At 42.3% G+C, this 22,942-nt stretch overlaps 1 protein-coding gene across 2 annotated transcripts in view; it reads left to right on the plus strand.

The window, feature by feature from the left end:
- mre11a (MRE11 homolog A, double strand break repair nuclease) overlaps positions 1-22,510 on the plus strand; it is an 86,361-nt gene extending 63,851 nt beyond the window's left edge. For both annotated transcript variants that reach the window (XM_060905574.1, XM_060905575.1), the window contains 5 exons: positions 1,072-1,155; positions 5,664-5,713; positions 10,988-11,055; positions 20,806-20,890; positions 21,005-22,510. In XM_060905574.1, the coding sequence (XP_060761557.1) occupies positions 1,072-1,155; positions 5,664-5,713; positions 10,988-11,055; positions 20,806-20,890; positions 21,005-21,052 (335 nt within the window). In that variant the 3' untranslated portion in view covers positions 21,053-22,510. The remainder of the gene's footprint in view (positions 1-1,071; positions 1,156-5,663; positions 5,714-10,987; positions 11,056-20,805; positions 20,891-21,004) is intronic.
- Positions 22,511-22,942: the final 432 nt, after the last annotated feature.

The following is a 22,942-nucleotide window of genomic DNA, read 5'->3' on the forward strand; positions in this document are numbered from 1 at the left end:
CGTTTAAAGCATCAACAAACCACCATGCCATGGGTCCTTTAACAAAATTATTTTTTTCACTGCTAGTTTTAATTTTAGTTGTTGTTTTCATTAACTGTATTAACCCTGATCCCAGTGACCACCTTCACTTTTTAAAGCTATTATTATTATTATTATAGATTTTTCACACCTGAAATCAGCTATGTTTACTAAACTGCATCCTCCTCCATGTCGAGGTCTGTTGCTTTGTTTGGTTCACAGAGAACTTTTTTTTTTTTTGCTAATTTGATCATCAGGATGAAATATTTTAGCCCCCAAACCTCCTCCCCATGAAACATCTTTCAGGTTTTACGGTTATATTTAATAAAGATCAAAGTTTGTAGAACGTTTTAAGTTATTACAAAACATCACCAGAAAACAATTCTCAATAATTATAAGATTGAAACATATATTTTAAAGAGTGTATGTGTGAAAAAATTGAATAATTAAACATGTAAAACAAATTCCACAATTACTTCATTTTTGTATTTTCTGATTTTCTTAAACCTTCATCACTCAGTTGAAATAGTGTTTTTTTTTTTTTTATTAAATATATTTTTTAAATTTTTTAAATAATAATAATTTAATGATAGTAACAAAGTTATTTTCCTATAAAAGCACGTGGCCATGCGTTTCATTCCACTTATCCTACAACAATTTACACAAGATCACTTTTTATTTTTGTTTATTAATTTGTATTTACGTATTAAAGAACATCACACTGTACTTTTGATCTTATTAAACTCCCATTTAATGTTTTTAATGTTCTGTGAAAGTCAGTTCCTGATCTCACTTAGAGCAGCGATAACCACTCGCTCCCTCACCAGCCTCTTTATCTCTCATTAAGAAAACGCAGCTCGTCGTGTTTCCTTCTGACCAGTCAGAGTGCAGAGCTGGCCGCCGCGCTTTCGCTTCTCTTCGAGTGTTAAAGGGGACGAGCTGCAGGATGAAGGCGGAACAAAGATTAATGATCGTCTCCTCCTCCAGGTTCATGTCCTCATTTCTGCTGTGTGTGTGTGTGTGTGTGTGTGTGTGTTGTATTTCACGTTGTAGGAGCCGGATCACAGGCAAGTCGAAGTGGGCGGGGCCAGAAAACTGCTTCTTCAAGTCCTGTTAAAAGCAAGTCGATAATGGATGGTGAGACACAAAAACAAACAAACACACACACACACCTCCAAACCTACTGTACAGTGGTGCTTGAAAGTTTGTGAACCCTTTAGAATTTTCTATATTTCTGCATAAATATGACCTAAAACATCATCAGATTTTCACACAAGTCCTAAAAGTAGATAAAGAGAACCCAGTTAAACACATGAGACAAAAATATTATACTTGGTCATTTATTTATTGAGGAAAATGATCCAATATTACATATCTGTGAGTGGCAAAAGTATGTGAACCTCTAGGATTAGCAGTTAATTTGAAGGTGAAATTAGAGTCAGGTGTTTTCAATCAATGGGATGACAATCAGGTGTGAGTGGGCACCCTGTTTTATTTAAAGAACAGGGATCTATCAAAGTCTGATCTTCACAACACATGTTTGTGGAAGTGTATCATGGCACAAACAAAGGAGATTTCTGAGGACCTCAGAAAAAGCGTTGTTGATGCTCATCAGGCTGGAAAAGGTTACAAAACCATCTCTAAAGAGTTTGGACTCCATCAATCCACAGTCAGACAGATTGTGTACACATGGAGGAAATTCAAGACCATTGTTACCCTCCCCAGGAGTGGTCGACCAACAAAGAACACTCCAAGAGCAAGGTGTGTAATAGTCAGCGAGGTCACAAAGGACCCCAGGGTAACTTCTAAGCAACTGAAGGCCTCTCTCACATTGGCTAATGTGAATGTTCATGAGCCCACCATCAGGAGAACACTGAACAACAATGGTGTGAATGGCAGGGTTGCAAGGAGAAAGCCACTGCTCTCCAAAAAGAACATTGCTGCTCGTCTGCAGTTTGCTAAAGATCACGTGGACAAGCCAGAAGGCTATTGGAAAAATGTTTTGTGGACGGATGAGACCAAAATAGAACTTTTTGGTTTAAGTGAGAAGCGTTATGTTTGGAGAAAGGAACACACTGCATTCCAGCATAAGAACCTTATCCCATCTGTGAAACATGGTGGTGGTAGTGTCATGGTTTGGGCCTGTTTTGCTGCATCTGGGCCAGGACAGCTTGCCGTCATTGATGGAACAATGAATTCTGAATTATACCAGTGAATTCTAAAGGAAAATGTCAGGACATCTGTCCATGAACTGAATCTCAAGAGAAGGTGGGTCATGCAGCAAGACAACGACCCTAAGCACACAAGTCGTTCTACCAAAGAATGGTTAAAGAAGAATAAAGTGAATGTTTTGGAATGGCCAAGTCAAAGTCCTGACCTTAATCCAATGGAAATGTTGTGGAAGGACCTGAAGCGAGCAGTTCATGTGAGGAAACCCACCAACATCCCAGAGTTGAAGCTGTTCTGTACGGAGGAACGAGCTAAAATTCCTCCAAGCCGGTGTGCAGGACTGATCAACAGTTACCGCAAACGTTTAGTTGCAGTTATTGCTGCACAAGGGGGTCACACCAGGTACTGAAAGCAAAGGTTCACATACTTTTGCCACTCACAGATATGTAATATTGGATCATTTTCCTCAATAAATAAATGACCAAGTATAATATTTTTGTCTCATTTGTTTAACTGGGTTCTCTTTATCTACTTTTAGGACTTGTGTGAAAATCTGATGATGTTTTAGGTCATATTTATGCAGAAATATAGAACATTCTAAAGGGTTCACAAACTTTCAAGCACCACTGTGTATTTCAGGCTGTAAGTCCAAAGTTAAATGGAGAAAGTTTTAATATTTGATTTGTGCAGCTCTTTATTTGTCTCTGATATCGATATAAACAATCGGATTATTATTATTATTATTATTATTATTATTATCTGAAATATCTGATATTTTGTATATTTTAAATTCTATATTATTTTTAATTTTAATTTTTTGACATTATAAATGTCAAAATCAACAGAAAAGGAAAAATATAATCATTAATTATAATTATTTGTAAGAGTTTTAATCGTCAGCTCAGATTAAAAAACAAACAAACATCTGTTTCCTCTTTCTGTGGTCTGTATTGTGGAGATTTTGCTCATAATCAAGGCTGCACGGTCCAGTGTGGGTTTACTGAGAGGCCATTACTTTTAAGCAGTAGGATGAGACGAGACGTGGAAGTTTATTGGCTCGACACGCAGATCAAACCCTGTGTTTACTGGGAGACCCTGAGGGCCCCGAGGGCCCTGAGCTCACATCTGTGTTGTGGAAGTGATTCTTCCTGATGGAGGAGTTTATTCCCGACTCCGGTTTCTGCAGTAAACCTTCCTGAGATCTGAGGCTTTTTCCTGCTGAATCTCGGTCCATCAGAGATGAATAAAACACTTTAAATATAAGATGCTCAGGCGGGGTGGGGAGATCTGAAGTGTTGGGGAATTTTTCTGCTCTTTAATTTAATTTAAATTTTTATTCCTTCGTTTTTGTGTCTCTGCACCGGAGACGGCTGCGTCCTCAGACGTTTACAGGTCGCGTGTTCGTTAGAGATGCACCGATACCACATTTGTGAAAACCGATACGAGTATGAGTACTATCATTTCAGTACTTGCCGATACCGAGTACTACCGATACCGATACTGTTGATGTTATTAAAATATAATTTTTCAAAAATTGCAGCATTTGAATGTTTAATAGGCCTACTTTATCTATTTCCCGTGAATGTTGTTTTCTAACTGGAGTGATCATGCACACGGGTTCACATTGACAATCTCCGCTGCTCCAGAAGCGCAGAGTAGCCTCGAGTCCACGTCACACAGCCAGACAGCGCCTCTTCACGGTCGCGCTTATCTTTTGCAACATTGTTACAATAATGTTGCAAAACCTAAGCGCTGCTGCGCTAGGCTACTAGGCCTACATAACAATGTTGCAAAAGAAGCGCTACCGTGACCTGAAGAGGCGCTGTCTGCTGGCAGTGTAACGTGGACTACAAGGCTATCTGCGCTTCCATGTGCAACCTCTCTCGATTGTCGCGCAACATTCACTCCCAGAAAACTACACTCATTGCAAATAGCCTACACAAAGAATTAAATATTTAGCTGCTGCAACTTCTGAAAAAGGCTGCTATTTATTTGGATTAGATTACAATGTCCAACTTTTGAAGTCAAGAAAGACTTGCACTCTTGCAACATGTAAGACCGATTGTTGATGAAGGGAGGAGAGAGCAGTGAGTTACCACATGCAGCGTGATCATTTCACTCCACTGGTCACTTACCCCCTCTATCATCGGCCTTCCGCAACATTGCGGTCTTGGTTGACTTAAGGGTTGTTCTGGTGGTGCGCTTAAACTACTCCAATTACATTTAGCAACAAGACAAGGGCGTGAAAGGGAGGAGCAGTGACCATCGCAACATCACAGAGAGCGCACAAGATAACAGTGGCGGCCGGCGACGATGTATTATTTAATTTCCATCGCCAGTAATGCAGACTAAAATATGCCCCCCCCCCCTCGTGTGCATGTGCGCACATCCTGCTGTGTGCTGCAGGAGAGTTGAATGCCTCGAGCACGCTCTTGTTCAGTCGCAGAACTTGTTAGGCAGACGCTGTTGCTGTCCATTCGCAACATCGCGTCCCGTGCTCGTGGAGCTCCATACCTGTAGATGGGACGTCAATTTCCTTGGTCTTAGCGTTGCCCTCAACTGAAACAAGTTGGAAAACTCAATCAGCCATTTCTTAAAGCTCTCTCTCTCACTCTTCACTCTTAAACTCTCCCGGTTGGACTCGTACTTAAAAACTCTGCCGGTTGGATTCACCTATACAAAAATCCAATTTTCATTTGTTTGTGAGTAGCCTGTCCTACAAAACCCTTACCTAGGCGAATAGCCAACATTAAAAAAGGACAACGTTGGGGATCTTAGCGTAGGCCTATCTGCGTATGGCAGCGAAAGGGAGTGGAGTGTGGAGAGATGTTTAAAATGACAGTGTTGGAGAAAGATGTTGTGACGGCACTGTTTCATGACTACGCAAACACATCTCCGTTATGGAAAAATGGGTTGTTGTCGAACAATTTTTTTTGTCTTCTGACGAAATTAGCCCACGCTCAATGCTTGAGACTTACAATTTTTTTCCTGGGAGAGGCTTTTTTTCCTCGAACGGACGCTGGCAAAAGGCGCTTCACGGAACACTATCGGCACATGGTATAGTCTATCATATTATGCTCAAGCCTGAGCTCAACAATGCTTCAGTTTTTTTTTCTCTCTCGAATGGAACAAAAAGCGCTGCGGGGAACATTGGTATCGGCGCATGGGATCGGCACTGGTATCGGCGCATGGGATCGGCAACTGTTTGACAAGTACGAGTATATTAGTGGAGTATCGGGGCCGATGCCGGTATCGGTGCATGCTTAGTGTTCGTGCGTCCGGGTTCTCTCGAACCTAACAGTGTGTTTGTGAAATGAACGAAAAAAAATGAAGGGTAAAAGGACAGAAGGTGAAAACTGCCGACCTGTTTTGTGTTCGTTTCTCACTCAGGAGCCTTTACACCAGGTTCGATTTGCGTCTCTGTATGTCGTTTTTTTTATCTGGATGGATTTCACAGGAACTTTTTTCCTTCACAGCATTCCAGGCTCCGAGAGGATCCAGAGGTTCTACAAAATCCTATGAGGAGGTACACACACACACACACACACACACACACACACACACTTCAGCAATCAGCAGTCTGGTTTATATTCACACTGGGATTGCCACCCTGGAGTGCAGGTGATTTAAAATATTCCCCCATTGTGTTATTAATATTCAGTTGTAAACATGCTGCTGAGACACCGTGGGCACGCACGCACACGCACACACATTTTATTCGGTGAGTTTCCACACACAGATGCTCGCAGTAACGACTTGTTTTACTTTTCAGGGATTAGTTTGAGTGCAGCAGTGTGGTGAGGAAATCACTCAGGAACATCATCGTCACTAATCCGGCCCTCGTTAGTAAAGTTCAGGCTTTAGAGAGGATTAACTAATTTAACACATGCACAGATCACAGGTGATTGATTACATGAAGGTGAGCACATGTGAGCGGTTGTGTGTGATCAGGGATGATGAGAAGAAAATTGATTACAGACTCGAGTCTCAGAGGGGAAAAGCTCAGAGGGCGGAGCATCAGGACCTTTAACTTCACTAAACCTGAAAAAATACACTGATCTGCATTTCCAGATAAAACAGCAGTCAGAACAAACAAATACAATTCAGAGCAAAGTCGATTCACTGAAGGGGAAAGGGCGGGGCGAGGCGATTTTATTTCTGTACATGTTCATTCCATGCGCTTGTGAGCCAATAGAAAACAAGAAGGCGGGACTGTGTTGTGTTTGGTCGGGAAAACATGACCGAGTGACTGATTATTAATGAACATTAAACTGAACCTTTACATCAACGTTTTCTTAATTTTAGTTTGTGCACAAAAAATAAACCAAGAAGGAAAAAAAACTGAAAGGAAGGAAGTGAGGATATAAAAAAGGGGAAAAACAAATGAAAGAAAGAAAGAAAGAAAGCACAGACAGAAAGATTGAAGAGAGTTTCATCATCAGTACGCACGGACAAGTAAGCGGTGCAGTGAAGGTGATTCCCCCAGACTCCCCGTGGGGCATTTATACAGAAAATAGAAGATTACAAATCAAGGCATATAAATCACTCTATCCATCAATCACTCTCGAAGTAAACATTTAGTGATCTAAATCCAGTAAACACCATAGATGACGAAATAAAGATGAGCGCAAAGTGAGCTGTGTGTGTGTGTGTGTGTGTGTGTGTGTGTGTGTGTGCGTGTGTGTAAACGGATGAGAGGAGGAGAATAAACTGTAGTTTCAGTGAGAACTGTTAGTTGTGTGGGGTAACAGTCAGCTGAGGAGGAGAAACTGTTAGTGTGATGGTGACGGTTCAGATGCGACTGTAAGAACGAGAAAGGAAAGAAAGACATGAACAAAGAAAGAAAAAAGCACATACTGTATAGCAAAAAAATGAAAGTAAGAAAGACATGAATAAAAAAGAAAGAAAGGAATGAATTTGTGACGTGTGGTCTGAAAGAGACAGACAGGCAGACAGACAGACAGACAGATGTCTCCTGCACATGAACTGGAATCCAAACCATCAGGAATCCTGAGATTTTAACTTGACTCACAGGAGAACCTGAGAGAGCTCGGTTCCTCGAAGGTTCCTCAGAGTGTGAGGGTTCAGGATTAAACACTGGAGATCTGGACAATTTAAACAGAACACAGGGACATTTTCTCCTCCGATCACGGCGTCTCAGAGTGACGTTTTAATAACACTGTGCTATTTTGATCAACCTGGACGTGATCGAGAGGATTCAGAATTCTGTCTGTGTGTCCGAGATCTTTGTCCCAGATCAGGTCTGGATTCGGACAAAATTAATATTCCAACAAAATTAACACCGAAAACAGACACGTGCTGTTGTCCATGAGGTAACCGTAAATAAAAACGTTTTCTCAGGATGTTTAAGCGCCGTCACTCTTACAGGTGCGAACATGAGGAATACCAACTATAAAATCAACACTACTGCCATAAGAAATCATCGTTTTAATAAACTTTCTCATTATTAAATGTAGTAAGTATTTTTCCCCCCTTCAACTGACATAAACAAGTTTCTGTGCATGTAACACCTGCCCTTCACTCGTATTTATTTACACCCTGTCCCTGAAGCGTCTCTCAGACTGCAGGGCAAACATTAATCTGTGTGAATTAACCACGCCCACTGTTTCATTAACCCCACCCACCAGAACAAAGAACAAGATGTTCAGATGCACAATTGTTTTAATTTTGTATAATTTTCATATCCTCTGCTTTTTTAAAAAACCTTTTTTCCTTTTCATGTTCCTTTTTTTCTGACTCCATCTCTGAGCCGTGGCTTTAATAATCCATAAAACCATAACATCGCCATAATTTACATGTTTCTAATGATGTCCTTATTGTTGTCCAAAGTGATGAGAGAGAGAGAGAGCAGGAGAGAGAGAGAGAGAGAGAACACTTGGCTGCTTTGCGGTGTGTGTCGGCATGGTAACAGGGATGTGTTTTGGGGAGATGAAGCTCTCAGTTCTGTTCAGCATGCGTCAGTTTCCAAGCAGACTTTCAGAGTGACTTTTATTGATCTACTGCTGATTTACAGTGGGTTCAGTGTTTTACACACACACACACACACACACACACACACACACACACACTGCACAGTTTATCCTGTTTACACTCTCACAGCTCTGATAAAGATTTCTTGGCACTGAGACGTCCATGCTCTCAGACAGAACTCTGAAAATTATTATTCATTTATTAAATTTTTTTTTTTAACACTAAAGCCCTGTTCAGACGGGATGAGTTTTCCGTGTGGAGGCGTGTGATGTAATTCTTCCCGGAGAATCTCTGGGATTTCAGTCTGAGTTTTTACAGAAACATTCCTGTGTGTTTTCTCTTCTATAATCCGAGCAGGAGAAATAACTCCAGGTGATATTGATATAAATCCTGTCTGAAGTGGCGTGTGGGTAAAGATTGCGTTCTGTCCTGTAGGGAAAAGAGTTTTATTGCTTTTCCTTCAGTATGAAGACGCTCCAGGAGGCGCTCGCACTTTTCTCTTTTCTATCATGTGACGCTGAAACCGCAAGATTCAAACACACAACAATAAAACACACACGAGGGGTAAAAGGGCGTGTCAGAGAAGAGACACCGCTGAGGCTTTTAGAGAAGTTACTGAGTTCCTTAGACACTTTATGGTCATGTGACCTACTGACGGTCGCGCGTGGCCACGCCCCCTATAATAAACAAACGCTTATAATAAGGATGAGAACGAGCGGAGTGTATTAAACTCAGGTGTGTGGAGTACACGTGGAGTTTATAGTACATGGTGAAGACACGCCCATGTCTGTCTGTCTCTGTCCAATTATCACTTTATTTTTGTTTTATGTTTTTGTAAAAGGAACTGAGCCAGTGCCTTACAAGTAAATTTTACGGCTTCGACACATCCTGAGTTCAAGTGAAAACCTCAAGCTTTCAGAATTTCACTTTAACAAACTTTAAATCTTTAGAGCGTTTGACCTTTACGTCTCAACAGGGATTTGAGACGGGAAGTGGACAAGGACAACTTAATAATGTGCTTCAGCTTTTTTCTGAAAGGAAACCGCATCAGTGACGCAGGCAGAGGATTGAAATGTGACTGGTTTGAGCTTTCACTTTTCTTTAAGCGAAATACACGAGTCAGAATTTACTCTGGAATCACTATTGATGAAATCTCATGAAGATCCAAAACAGTCAGACTCCGCCTTCACGTTGGGACAAATGGTTTGCTTTGCACTCGTCATTTGTCGACGTTTCTATTCTTTCATTGGTCAAAAAAAAGTCCTGAGAGGTTGCTACACAAACGCCACAGCTGGCTACGAAAGACAGGAACATGTAAAAACCACAAATGGGGTGTTTTCATTCCAAAAGAAAACTCCTTGAAGGAAAATATTTTGCGTGTAAAGTGAGCATGATCACTGTCTGCAGTGTCAACATGAATATCAAAACACCACCGTCACTTCGTTTTCACCTTCACCGTGTGTGGCTCAGCTCGTGGTTATGTGTACGCCTGCCTAGCCTGGCTAACGCGACTTCAAAGCTCGGAACAGGCCCTCGTGTTGCGTCACGCTTAGGATGGGCGGGCCCAGGCTAACGCCTGCCTGCGCGCAGCTACTGATCATCTGCATTCATGTTTACATCTCCAGAACGTTTAACACTCTGTTCACTAGGGGGCAGGTCTGAGCTGAAACATGACTTGGACATTGTTTGCACTTTTATAGCAACGCTTTTAAATCAGTCAAAAACACAAAAAATAGAATTTCTTCTCTTTCAGAATTTCTGTTGTGCTTTTTGATCAAAACATGTCACACACTACGACTGTAGATTTAATATTTAAAGGTTTTTACGATGAACTCGTCCAGAAAAATACAGAACATGAGGACGTGTAGGAAGAGAAACCTGGTGTAGTCAAAGTCCATTATAGTGCAATTATCCTGCATTGTGTGTGGGCGGGGCTCTCTCTCCTGTCATTCAGAGCTTCAGTAAGCAATCAGAGCTTCTGAAAGCTCACATACATCCAGCACAGAAACATCACGGGAAAATCTGCGTGACGAGCCACGTGTTGATGTCTGTGGATTTTTCTCTCTCCAGCATCCTTCTTTTTCTGTAGACGAGTCTGTAGATGAGCCTGTGTGTGTGAGAGAGAGAGAGAGAGTCTCAGGAGAAGCTTGATGTAAATAATAATAATAATAATGAGTGACTCAGAGTTCAGCATCCGTCTGCCTTTATTCACACATTCCTCGAATTTTATTAATGTGGAACTGCCACGCATTTTTATTCATTCTGACCCTATTCATATGAGTGAGAGACAGACAGGTAGCCCAAGAGATAGAGATAATCACTGAGAGAAACGGACAGTAAAACAACTTTCAGCTGGGTTTTCTTAAGGATCTAGTCACGTACACAGAGATGGACAGACACAGAGAGACGAGCTCAGAAACAGAGAGAGATAGACAGTGAGCTGGAAAGATGAACAGTGAGACAAATAAGCTGATGAAAGTGAGACGGAGGTGGAGAGACAGAAGATTTGAGACATGGACAGTGAGACAGATAGTTTTAAGGATCGTGAGATGGAGAGATGGACAGTGAGTGAGACAGACAGAGAGTGAGACAGACAATGACAGACAGAGAGTGAAAGTGTGTACATAAAGAGAAAAGCCCACAGGGTGGACAGTTTCCTCATTTTTATTTGTAGAAGACAGTGAGACAGATGGACAGTGAGACAGACAGTATGTTATTTTGAGTAGAAAAGCAGACAGCGTTGTTTCCATCAGTTTACTTTTCTCATCTCTCTCTCTCTCTCTCTCTCTCTCTCTCTCTCTCTCTGCAGGTCCTGATAGAGGACAGTGACTCAGAGGACAATGTGTCCTTTGTCAAGACGTCTCGGCCTGCGCAGAAGTAAGTGTGTGTGTGTTGGAGACAGATACAGATGCAGTTTGAGCAGTTCCAAAATCGTGAGTCAGGGTCGTAGTTAAAAACAGGCAGAATGTCAGGCGATCAGCAAACAGCACAATGAGAGCAAAACCCGAAAGAACAAACTCTAATGCTGCTTTTCCACTACAAACGCGGCTGAGTCGGGCTGAGCCGTGCCGTGCTGAGTCGAGCTGAGCGGGGCTGTTGGAGTTGCATTTCGACTACAACCGTGCTGAACCGTGCTGGCTGGAAGTGGGTGGACACATTGGGTGGAGTTAGCGAAAGTGGGTGGACGTCACGTGATGTCGTTAGGCGGCGCAAACAGTGACATCAGTGAGCTTTTAAGCGGTAGTCTCACAACCCGGATAGTAAACAATAAACATGGAGGACATGGAGTCGTTAGTGTTGCTGGTCTTGGTGCTGTGGCTTGTTGTCACCGACAACGCCAACAGATACTGGCAAGAGCGTATAGATGAGGCGAGGCGCATAAGGCTTCAGAAATTCTCGTAATTCTTCTTCTTCTGGGTTTGCGGTGTTTACAGATCCCAGCGTGCTCGCGGGGCGTGTGTGGGTGTGTGAGGACACTCCTCCTCACCAATCAGTGCACAGGGGAGTGTCTCCTCACGCCCCCAGCCTCACTCGGCTCGGTTTGGCTCGCTTCAGCCCCACTCCAAAACCGTGCGAGTTTTGGGTGCTGAGCAGGGCTGAAGCGAGCTGAGTCGTGCTGCTCTGAGGTAGTCGAAACGCGAGCCGTGTCGGGCTGAAGCGAGCTGAAAAAGGGTAGTGGAAAAGGGCCATAAGAGACCAAACAAGATCAAAAACCTGAAGAGCAGCGATGAATGGCGAGGTTTGGTAAGTTCAGGAAATAAACACTGGGGGGGGGAGGGGTGTGATGGAGTCCAGGTGTGCAGTCTGTAATCAGGTGACTGTGACGCTGTTCGGAGTTGGAGTTCATGGCAGCCGTTTTATTAGGCTACAGTGCATTCTGGGAACCGGAGTCCGGAAAGGGCTCCGGTGCTGAGGTGGCACAAAAATATACACACCCCCACTTCGATTATTAATTCAGTGAAGCTGAAATTTCCAAAATCTCTTTTAACTTGCCCAGATGAAGGCCCTGTATGAGCTCCCTGTTAGTGATGATGACTGACTGCAGCTGGAAGCTTCTCTGTGTGCAACATTAAAAGGGTTTGTTTAACAAATATCAGTTATTGGGAGGTGAAGCCACTTTGCTGGAAGAAGCGCCAAACTGTTCCCCTCAGCTGAGAGGAAATTGGTTCAGATGATCAGGAACCACCAAGGCTCAGACCTGCCATGAACTGGAAGCTGCTGGAACCCCAGTGTTACTGTCTACAGTCAGGAGAGTTTTATATCACCATGGACTGAGACGCTACTGCCCAAGAAAGAAGCTCCTGCTCCAAAATCCACACCTTCAAGCTCGAGGAAAGTTTACAGCTGATCACATGGACAAAGAAAAAGCCTTCTGGAAGAAAGTTTAATGGTCAGATGAAACAAAGATTGAGTTGTTTGTCCACAATGACCAGAGATACAGAGGAACACTGGACCAACTGTTAAACGTGGTAAAAAAAAAAAAAGCTGGATGGAATAAAGAAGGAGGAAGGACTCGGAATTCTTCAGCATAACCTCAGTCCATCAGCTAGATGCTTGACACTCGGACCCAGTTGTGTGTTCCAGCAGGACAATGACTCCAAACACACATCAGAGCTGGTTGTGGAGGATAAAGCGGGAGAACATTGAGCTTAAAACAAGTCCTGACCTCAACCCTGTTGGAAATGTGTTCAAGTCCAGGTCAAAGGTCGCATGTTATTCCTCAAACCAAAATATAAAATGTCTGCTGATATTGTAATATGTGGTAGATATTTACAACAAACTGCAAAAATATTTTTTCTGAATGGAATAGAAAAATCTGAATATTTCAAGCATGTAATTTTTTATTAAATTTTTATGCTAGGAATTTAATTCTGGTCTAATTCTATTTATTGCAGTAGGATTCCAAATACTCTATAATCAGAAAAAAATGATTATAAATCCCAGCACTTTTATTTTTTAAAGTACTTCATCTACTTCAATGATGTTACACAAAGATCGATCCATAACAGTTGTAAATGTCACTTAATCCCACAGCGTGTCAATAATGGTGGACACCGGTGAAAGTGATCACTATTATCAACACCTCACGTGATTCTCAAACGTACGTTTAGATACAAAATGGCAGCTGAAAGAGTCAGAAACAAAGTACCGTATTTTCCGGGCTATACGTCGCTCCGGAGTTTAAGTCGCATCAGCCAAAAAATGCATTCTGAAGACGAAAAAAACATATATACACGTCGCACCGGACTATAAGTCGCACTTTTTTGAAGGGTTATTCTATCCATAGAATCTGTGATTGTATCTGATAAGCGGCGCGTGGTTACTGCGCGACTGCATTGTTTATTTAATAAACGAACAGCTGAGCAGTGATAACGCGCCCTTTGCCCTGTAAGTAGCCGTGTCTGATTATTTTAAATATCTACTACTATCTTTAATACTATCACTATCGTTATTACTAATAGCCTATATTATTATTATAACTAATGCATTAATGAGTTTGCTTTTAGAATATTTTTACCGGTAGGGCTTATTATCGCCCCATGGCTCTTTCATCTTTGTTATTAAAGCTGTAGTCATCATCGAGGAGTGTCATTCTTCATTTTTGTCGAATTTTATTTAATCAAATCAGAGGCCAAGTAGGCTATAGGTATATCATCTCTAAAGACAGGTACGGTAGTAAAAACAACCGTCTAGTGAAAAAAAAAACAACAACCGCTCAGAGAAAAAAACAGGCAGAAAGTGCGCCTGCCAGTTAACGTCATATCAGATAAAAACATTAAACGTTATTCAGACCATTAACACCATAACATCAGAGACGAAGAATAAAGTTCATCTTGGAAGGAGAGTTATTTTTAAAAATGCAAAACAAAATCATTTATAATAGTCCAGAGAAAAACTGGCTGAATATGTACCGTAACATCAAGTTATTCAACAGCCTACACACTGAAAAAAATTAAACATTGGCTCAAATTAAAAAAATTGAGGTAATCGATCACACCTAATATTGTAGTGTTATACAATATAAATAATTCATTTGATTTGACCTGAAATATTTAACTTCATGTAAACCAATTTCTGATGGTTGAACCAAAGCAATTATTTCAGATTTTCCTAAATTGAAATAAATAAAAAATTTTAAAGATTTTTTTTGGGCTTTTTTCACCGTTATTGGATAGGACAGTGCAGAGACAGGAAATGAGCAGGAGAGAGAGACGGGGAGGGATCGGGAAATGACCTCGGGTCGGAATCGAACCCGGTTCCCCAGATTTATGGTATGGCGCCTTTGTCGACTGAGCCACAGTGCCTCCAAATACGTTGGTTTTATTACTTAATGTAAATAATCTTTGTTAAACTTGAATACTTTAAATTCATTTAAACAACTTTTGAATATGGGAGCAAACTATTTTTTTTATTCACTGGAATGAAAACAAACACATTAAATGAACAACAGCTTTGTTTCACTTTTAGGCCTAAAATCATTACATAACTTATTTAAATAACTATAGGCCTATCATTTATAATAAAACACAGGTCAATCAAGTTGACGATTTCACTCCAAATCAGCAAATCCGTTGAATTCCTCATCCTCAGTGTCGCTTATGAACAACTCTGCCAACTCCAGCGGCAGACGAAGCGCCGTTTCCTCCTCTTCTGCGTGGCTGTCGTCAGACTCAGCATCAGCTCCAGTTATTATTCCAGCCTTTCGAAACCCCGACAGGATGGTTCCCGTTTTCACTGAAGCCCATGCTTTGTCAATCCACCCGATGACGTCAAGGAAAGTTGCATGGCGCATCCTCCCGGTTGCCGTGAAGCTGTGTTCCCCATCAATCATCCACTGCTCCCACAGTTGTCGCAGAACTGCCTTGAAGCTCCGGTTCACCGAGATGTCCAGTGGCTGGAGCACTTTTGTCAAGCCTCCAGGAATGATGGCAGGGATGGAGTTGAAAGCTTTCAATTTTTCTTTAAACTGTGGTGTGATGTGCGCCCACATACTGTCCATCACAAGCAGGGCCTTGCGTGTTTTGAAGAACCCATCCGGACGCTTGGCATAGCACTTTGTCAGCCACACGTTCATCATGTCCTGGTCCATCCACCCCTTCTCATTCACGGCCAGGACAACTGAGGGGGGGGCATTCAATTTTCGGCATCGTTTTGCGATTGAAGATGACCATGGGAGGCAACTTCGTTCCGTCTCCACAGCATGCCAGCACCACTGTGAAGTGTGACTTCTCATGACCCGTTGTCACTATGTTCACAGTCTTTACCCCCTTTTCTGCGACACTTCGGCCCATGGGGATGTCAAATGTAAGGGGGACTTCATCCATGTTGATGATATGGTCTGGTGTCACGTTGTGCTCAGCGACTTCATTTGTCAGAAACTCGCGGAAGTTATCGATTTTGACTTGGAAGTCGGCCGGCAGTTTTTGACACACGGTTGTCCGTGCTCGGATAGAGAGGCGGTTACGTTGCATAAAGCGGTAAAACCAAGACGGACCCCCTGCAAAGTCCGCTATATCCATTGCCTTGGCAATTACCTGAGCATGGAGCCGTAACTGCACAGTTGACAGGCCTCTCCCGGCAGCGCGTTGTTCGAGGACCCATTTGTATACCTCCTCTTCTAAACGTGGCCATCTAGCCTTTAGCCCTCGGTTAGCTTTTTTTGTTTTTTTCATTCCCTTCAAATTATCCTCCGCTTTTCTCCAGTCCCTAACAAGTTTTTCACTGCATCCAAACTTTCGTTCAGCTGCCCTATTACCATTTTCGGCTGCATATTTAATTACTTGCAGCTTGAATTCAGCAGTATATGAGTTTCTTTTTGGCGGCATATTTCTGTTCAGTCGTTGTTGTAATGCTAATTTGTTTTTTTGTTGTCAGTTTTTTTTTCTTTCAGTGGTATTAATAGAGTAAACGGCACATACTTGCATGCAAAGCTACATCGCCCTCTCGCGGTGAAAAAAACATATATACGTCGCACCGGAGTATAAGTCGCATGGCCAGCCGAACCATGAAAAAAAGTGCGACTTATAGTCCGAAAAATACGGTAGGTTTCGACGAGGAGCTCATGAAATATCAGTGAATTTGATCAGTAAAAACATGTCCATGATCTTTCCACCATGCTTACCTGCGATGATAATGTCCAGGTTTTCCTCAAACTGCTGATCATGCTAAAAAAATTCCATCTCAGGTAACGAGCTGTGTCATCAGACAAGATCAAAGGGGGAGGGAGGTCTTCCGGTTGATTAATTAATCACTAATAACTGTTGGAACTGAAACTCACCTTTGTAAAAAAAAATTTTATTGGTAAATCTGAAAAGGTGTTGATAATTATGGATTGTTGATAATTTGAGCCACCCTCTACAGTGCCTTGCAAAAGTATTCATACCCCTTGAACTTTTTCACATTTTTCCACCTTACAACCACGAACTTAAAAGTTTTTTATTGAGATTTTATGTGATAGACCAACACAGAGTAGCACATAATTGTGAAGTGAAACGAAAATGATAAATGGTCTTCAAAATTTTAAACAAATAAAAATCTGAAAATGTGGTGTGCATTAGTATTCATCCCCCCTGCGTCAATACTTTGTAGAGCCACCTTTTGCTGCAATTACAGCTGCAAGTCTTTTGTGGTATGTCTCTACCAGCTTTGCACATCTAGACACTGAAATTTTTGCCCATTCTTCTTTGCAAAATAGCTCAAGCTCAGCCAGATTGGATGGAGAGCGTCTGTGAACAGCAGTTTTCAAGTCTTGCCACAGATGCTCAATGGGATTTCGGTCTGGACTTTGACTGGGCCATTCTAACACATGAATATTCTTTGATCTAAACCATTCCATTGTAGCTCTGGCTGTATGTTTAGGGTCATCGTCTTGCTGGAAGGTGAATCTCCTTCCCAGTCTCAAGTCTTTTGCAGCCTCCAACAGGTTTTCTTCCAGGATTGCCCTGTATTTAGCTCCATCCATCTTCCCATCAACTCTGACCAGCTTCCCTGTCCCTGCTGAAGAAAAGCATCCCCATAGCATGATGCTGCCACCACCATGTTTCACAGTGGGGATGGTGTGTGCAGGGTGATGAGCAGTGTTAGTTTTCCGCCACACATAGCGCTTTGCATTTAGGCCAAAAAGTTCAACTTTGGTCTCATCTGACCAAAGCACCTTCTTCCACATGTTTGCTGTGTCCCCTACATGGCTTCTTATGCCTGTCTTTCAACAATGGCTTTCTTCTTGCCACTCTTCCAAAAAGGCCAGATTTGTGGAGTGTACGACTTATAGTTGTCCTGTGCACAGATTCTCCCACCTGAGCTGTGGATTTCTGCAGCTCCTCCAGAGTGATCATGGGCCTCTTGGCTGCTTCTCTGACCAGTGCTCTCCTTGCTCGCTCTGTCAGTTTAGGTGGACGGCCATGTCTTGGTAGGTTTGCAGTTGTGCCATACTTTTTCCATTTTTGAATGATGGATTGAACAGTGCTGCTTGAGATGTTCAGAGCTTGGGATATTTTTTCATAACCTAACCCTGCTTTAAACTTCTCCAGAACTTTATCCCTGACCTGTCTGGTGAGTTCTTTGGTCTTCATGATGCTGTTTGTTCTTCAGTGTTCTCTAACAAACCACTGAGGCCTTCACAGAACAAGTGTATTTATGCTGAGAGTAAATTACACACAGTAGGACTCTATTAACTAATTAGACGACTTCTGAAGGCAATTAATTGCACTAGGGATGGCAAAAACTAAAAAAAATCTTGACCGACCACCGAGCCTCATTAGCCGGTTAAAGTCGGTTAACCTATGAGTTTAAACAGGGATGCAAACGGCGCACCTTTTGGCGGATGCCGGCTTTTTCACGGCTGAATCGTGCAGATCCGATTTTTTGGGGGGGGTTGGAGTGTCTGAATAATTTCAACGGCATTTGCTTATTTAGTAATTTTAATACAGAATTTACTCTGATGAAATTATTCAGACACTCCAACGCCCCCCCCCCCCCCCCCCCCCAAAAAAAATCGGATCTGCACGATTCAGCCGTGAAAAAGTCGGCATCTGCGCCTTTAGTTTGTGTGGAGAGATATGATCTGCAATAACATGCATTGTTGGCTACAGAGCGAAACATACTTTCAGAATGCACTGGCCAAGGCAGGACTAAACTCCATGTGCCTTCTAATAATAATTAAAAAAAAAAAAAAAACAGAATAGTAATTTGTAAGTTAAAAAGCCTGTGTCTACACTTTTCTCTCGCCAAGTGGCAGCTGTGTTCAACTGGGGTGGGACATGACTGAATGGGTGTTTCTGATTTGTCAGCTGTCTTTAACTGGGGCGGGAGGGCGGGACATGACTGAATGGGTGTTTCTGATTTGTCAGCTGTCGTCCTTACACTGCATGGCACGCCCCAAGCGTTTACAACACAGAATTCCAGGTTCTCCGCTCCAAAATCGGCAGCTTCAAAACAATTTTTTTTTTTTTAACCGACAACCAAAAAAAAGTCAAACGGTCATCGGTTAACATCCCTAAATTGCACTGGATTGTATTTAGAGGTATCAGAGTACAGGGGGCTGAATACTAATGCACATCACATTTTTCAGATTTTTATTTGTTTAAAATTTTGAAGACCATTTATCATTTTCGTTTCACTTCACAATTATGCGCTACTCTGTGTTGGTCTATCACATAAAATCTCAATAAAAAACTTTTAAATTTGTGGTTGTAAGGTGGAAAAATGTGAAAAAGTTCAAGGGGTATGAATACTTTTGCAAGGCACTGTATACAGTACACAACTGTACAAAACCACACATACAGTTGTGGTTTTGTGTGCGTGGGGGGGAGTAATATAAGCACTCGATAATCGTATGAGTGTGGTAGAAGCTCGCAGATGTTTTTCACACACACTCTTGGCTGACAGACAGGTTTCAGGCAGCTAGAAAATTGAAGTTACAGGTTGTTGTCGTGGTTACAGTGAGGGCAGAACAAATGAACAGAGACATCATAACATTTCTAATTAATGTCAAATATCCAGCGGCGTTATGACTCATTATAACATTTTATAACACATCACAGAATTTATATTTATAATACTATGGACCCTTTTCACGTGACGTCACGACAAACGCAGCCGCCATTTTGGACGTGTACTACCAGTAGTTTACCACAGCAAGCATTGAGGAACGGCAGCAAAGAAAGTTTTTACTTTCAGCAAGACTTCCATCATGCCACTATATTGTTGTGCACCTGGATGTAGTAACCATCAACAAACAAGGCAAGGGTTATCATTTTATCGGATCCCGACGGAGAAGATGGATAGCGGCCATTAACAGATTGGCAGCCCTCGGCATACCAACGCTTGTGTAGTGACCACTTTGTTGGAGGTAAGACGAATAAAATTAGCCAGAAAAGGCATTACATTGCTGTTAACATTCTGTGGCGGCGAGTGTGTAACCAAATAGGCTAAAATAACCCATTGTAACCTCTTTGTTCTTCTGTAGTAGCTATTGTTGACTAGCTAATGTCAGCAAGTAGCCGGTATGTTACTGTAGCAATGTTTACGTTCAGTCATTTGGATGACTGTTAAAACCTTTCAGTCTCAAGTTTTTCCTTTACTGTATTTACTAGTTTACTGTAATTATGATCCGGCAGCTATTTACACCGGATCCAGTATAAATAGCTGCCGGAGCCAACGTCCGAGGTTCCGGAGCGCGCGCCGGCTTGCTCTCCCTCAAATTAAGCAGCGCGCGCTGGCTTGCTCCGGAGCAAGCCGGAGCGCGCTCCGTAACCTCGGCCAGAGCACTCCTGGAGCAAGCCGGAGCGCGCTCCGGAACCTCGGCCGGAGCACTCCGGGAGCAAGCCGGAGCGCGCTCCGGAACCTCGGACGTTGGCGTGTATGTGTATGGCGATGGGTTTTTAACGACATAGGTATACAGATCATGTGGGCCGAAGTCAGGTAAAGACGAGGGCTTCGTGTACTTCCGTACGTCAGTGAACAATCCTGGTGGAAGCAGGTAAACGTCGTTCTCTAAGCCTGCTAACCTCAATTTTTGCAAATCCCTCTCCCTCTGCTCGCCCTGTAAATGCCCTACGTCGCTGGATAGTGAAGGTGTTTTCTGCATCTCGCTCCTTTTTCTTTTATGTTTTTCGTTTGTCGCCTTCCTCGCATTCAAACCGATTCGAGCCGAAGTCCACTACATGTCCAAAATGGCGGTCACGTTTACGAAGGTCACGTGACTGAAAAGGGTCCATACTACATTTATAACACAACGCAACACATTATAGATGCTGTAACCTGTTCTAGTGCGTGATGAGGCGTTTAAAACCTTTTTGAAAAAGAACCATTGTTGAGTATCGCAGATACATTATCCAAATGATGATCATCACAGGCTGGCGTTTTAGTACGCTTGTTTTCTTTTCAAATTATTAGTTTATTTTAAAATAAGAGTCCTCTATGCTGTTGGATTAGAGAGCTGGAGAAATGTCACTAATGTTACACTGAGTGTGAGGGTTTATTTTATTTTATTCCAGTAATACTTAGCAAGTCACTAATCTAAAATTATATGATTTATATAGATGGTAATATTTATTAGGGTCATTATTATTGTTATTACATTCTAAGAAAAAATCCGTAAACGTTTTTTTTTCTCCTCTGTTCCAGATTGTCCTCTTTATCCTCCTCCAGTAGACGGGGCTCCCAGAGTCTCAGCCAGTCAAATAAAGGAGTTTGCTTTGATGAGGATGATGTAAAAACACAAACAAACACTTACTTTGCTAATTCAGTTATTTCTGTTGGGTGGGTCTTAAAAATCTGTTCATCTCTCTCTCTCTCTCTCTCTCTCTCTCTCTCTCTCTCTCAGGATGAGTTTGACCCGTTTAAGTCAGCAGGTCGTCGGGGTAAAAGATGATTGGACAAAGCTGACCTACCTCCTCCTGCACACTCCATCATCCCTCCATCCCTCTCTCATGTTCTTGTCTGTCGTCCCCTCAGCTGCTGGGTCAGTGTTCCTGTGGTTAGAGTTCACTGCAGCACCGTTCACACGTCACTCTAAAGTGCGCATGAAGTTCACTCTGAAGTTCCCTGCGGTTCAGCTGCAGGTCTTTTAGTTTTGAGATTTGGTCTGAGTTTTACTTGTGCCCCCCCAGCTCTGCCTCCAGCGGTGTACGTTACTCTTTCTCAGAAACGTTCACCCTGAGAGCGTGCTTACGGAGCGGAGGTGTATGGACTTGAGGTCGTCTCTCTCACGTGTTCAGTAATGGAATTAATTCAGTATCTTTTTTAAACGCTCTTCATGATGTCAGTGGCTGAGCTTCTGTCAGCCTTTTGTTCTGTTTGTCCTCATTTTCTCTTCACTGATTTTGTTCGAATCTGAAATCTGTTCGTGTGTAAAACCTCGCTGTCACTAAACCTTTTCAGATTCCCCTCCATCTGATTTGTGTGTTTTTTTCTGTATTGGAGTTTAGTGCTTGAACGTTTGTGACCCCATTAGAATTTTTTATATTTCTGCATGCATGTGACCTAAAACACCAGATTTTCACACAAGTCCTAAAAATTGATCAAGAACCCAATTAAACACACGAGACAAAAATACTACACGTGGTCATTCATTTACTGAGGAACATGATCTGGGATTCCAGGCCGTTAAAGGGATCCTCCAGCGGATTTACGCTTGAACTTGTGTTCAGTAAAAGTATTCGTAGATTTCAACAGTCAAACTTTCATTTTTGGGATCAAATAATGTTCTAGAAAAATTTATTTTTATTAAAATACCAGACGGGCCTCATGTGGAAGGTGACGTACTGTATGTGATGACGTTGCGTGGTGGAAGCTTGGAGCAACTCGACTCTTTATATCCTCTGCTTACATCGCAGTTTTGTTAGTTTCACAAGTATTTTCCTGAATTTATAGGTTTTTAAATAAGTAAAGTACGCCTCATTGTGCAGCATATAAATGCCAAAATGATGCTAAAAAGAAGGACGAAGAGAGATCTTTTCACCGTTTACCTGGCCAGAATTATCCAACTATCATGCAAAAGAGTCGTTTGTAAAGATCGAGTCAAATCTTTTCCTCTCGCTCGGTACATTTTCAGCCGTTCATTCACACCAGTCAAAAACAAGGTACCCTCTGAGGCAGGTTCTAGAGGATCTTTTTCTAAAGGATTGTCAGTTGGATCTGATTTGATGTTCCTCGGTGTTGGAGATGAAGATCCTTCAGCGCTGTGCAGCTCAGCCACAGAATACAGATTTGTCCAGATTCTGAAGCACATGGACGGAATTGTTTTTTTTTTTTTCAACTCAACAAAAACTTTGACTTTATTTTGTTCATTAGAAATTTCAATATAGTGAATTAAAAGTGTGATAAATCCTCCTGTGTGTCTCTCTCTCTCTCTCTCTCTCTCTCTCTCTCTCTCTCACACACACACACACACACACACACACATACATTATGATTCCATGACCTCAGATTTGTGTCTGACATTAAATTTTGCGCATTTTTAAATGATCGATCGTGACATTTCCAGGTTACAGCATCATGTCGCAGCAGCAGCACGAAGGCTGTGAGATCGTCACTTCCCCTGAAGACTCACCCTGGGGCCCGAGAGCTGCGTCTCCAACCGGCTCCGTTACACACAGCTGCTGATTGGACGCTCGGGCCAACTTCAGTTCTGCCTTCAGCATCCCAGACTCTCTCTCTCTCTCTCTCTCTCTCTCTCTCACACACACATTCACTCACACTCACTCTCTCACACACACACACACACACACACACACTCAGCACTAATTCATTACTTAAGCGT

The sequence above is a fragment of the Neoarius graeffei genome, chromosome 23 (assembly GCF_027579695.1).
Source record: "Neoarius graeffei isolate fNeoGra1 chromosome 23, fNeoGra1.pri, whole genome shotgun sequence".
NCBI lineage: Eukaryota > Metazoa > Chordata > Actinopteri > Siluriformes > Ariidae > Neoarius > Neoarius graeffei.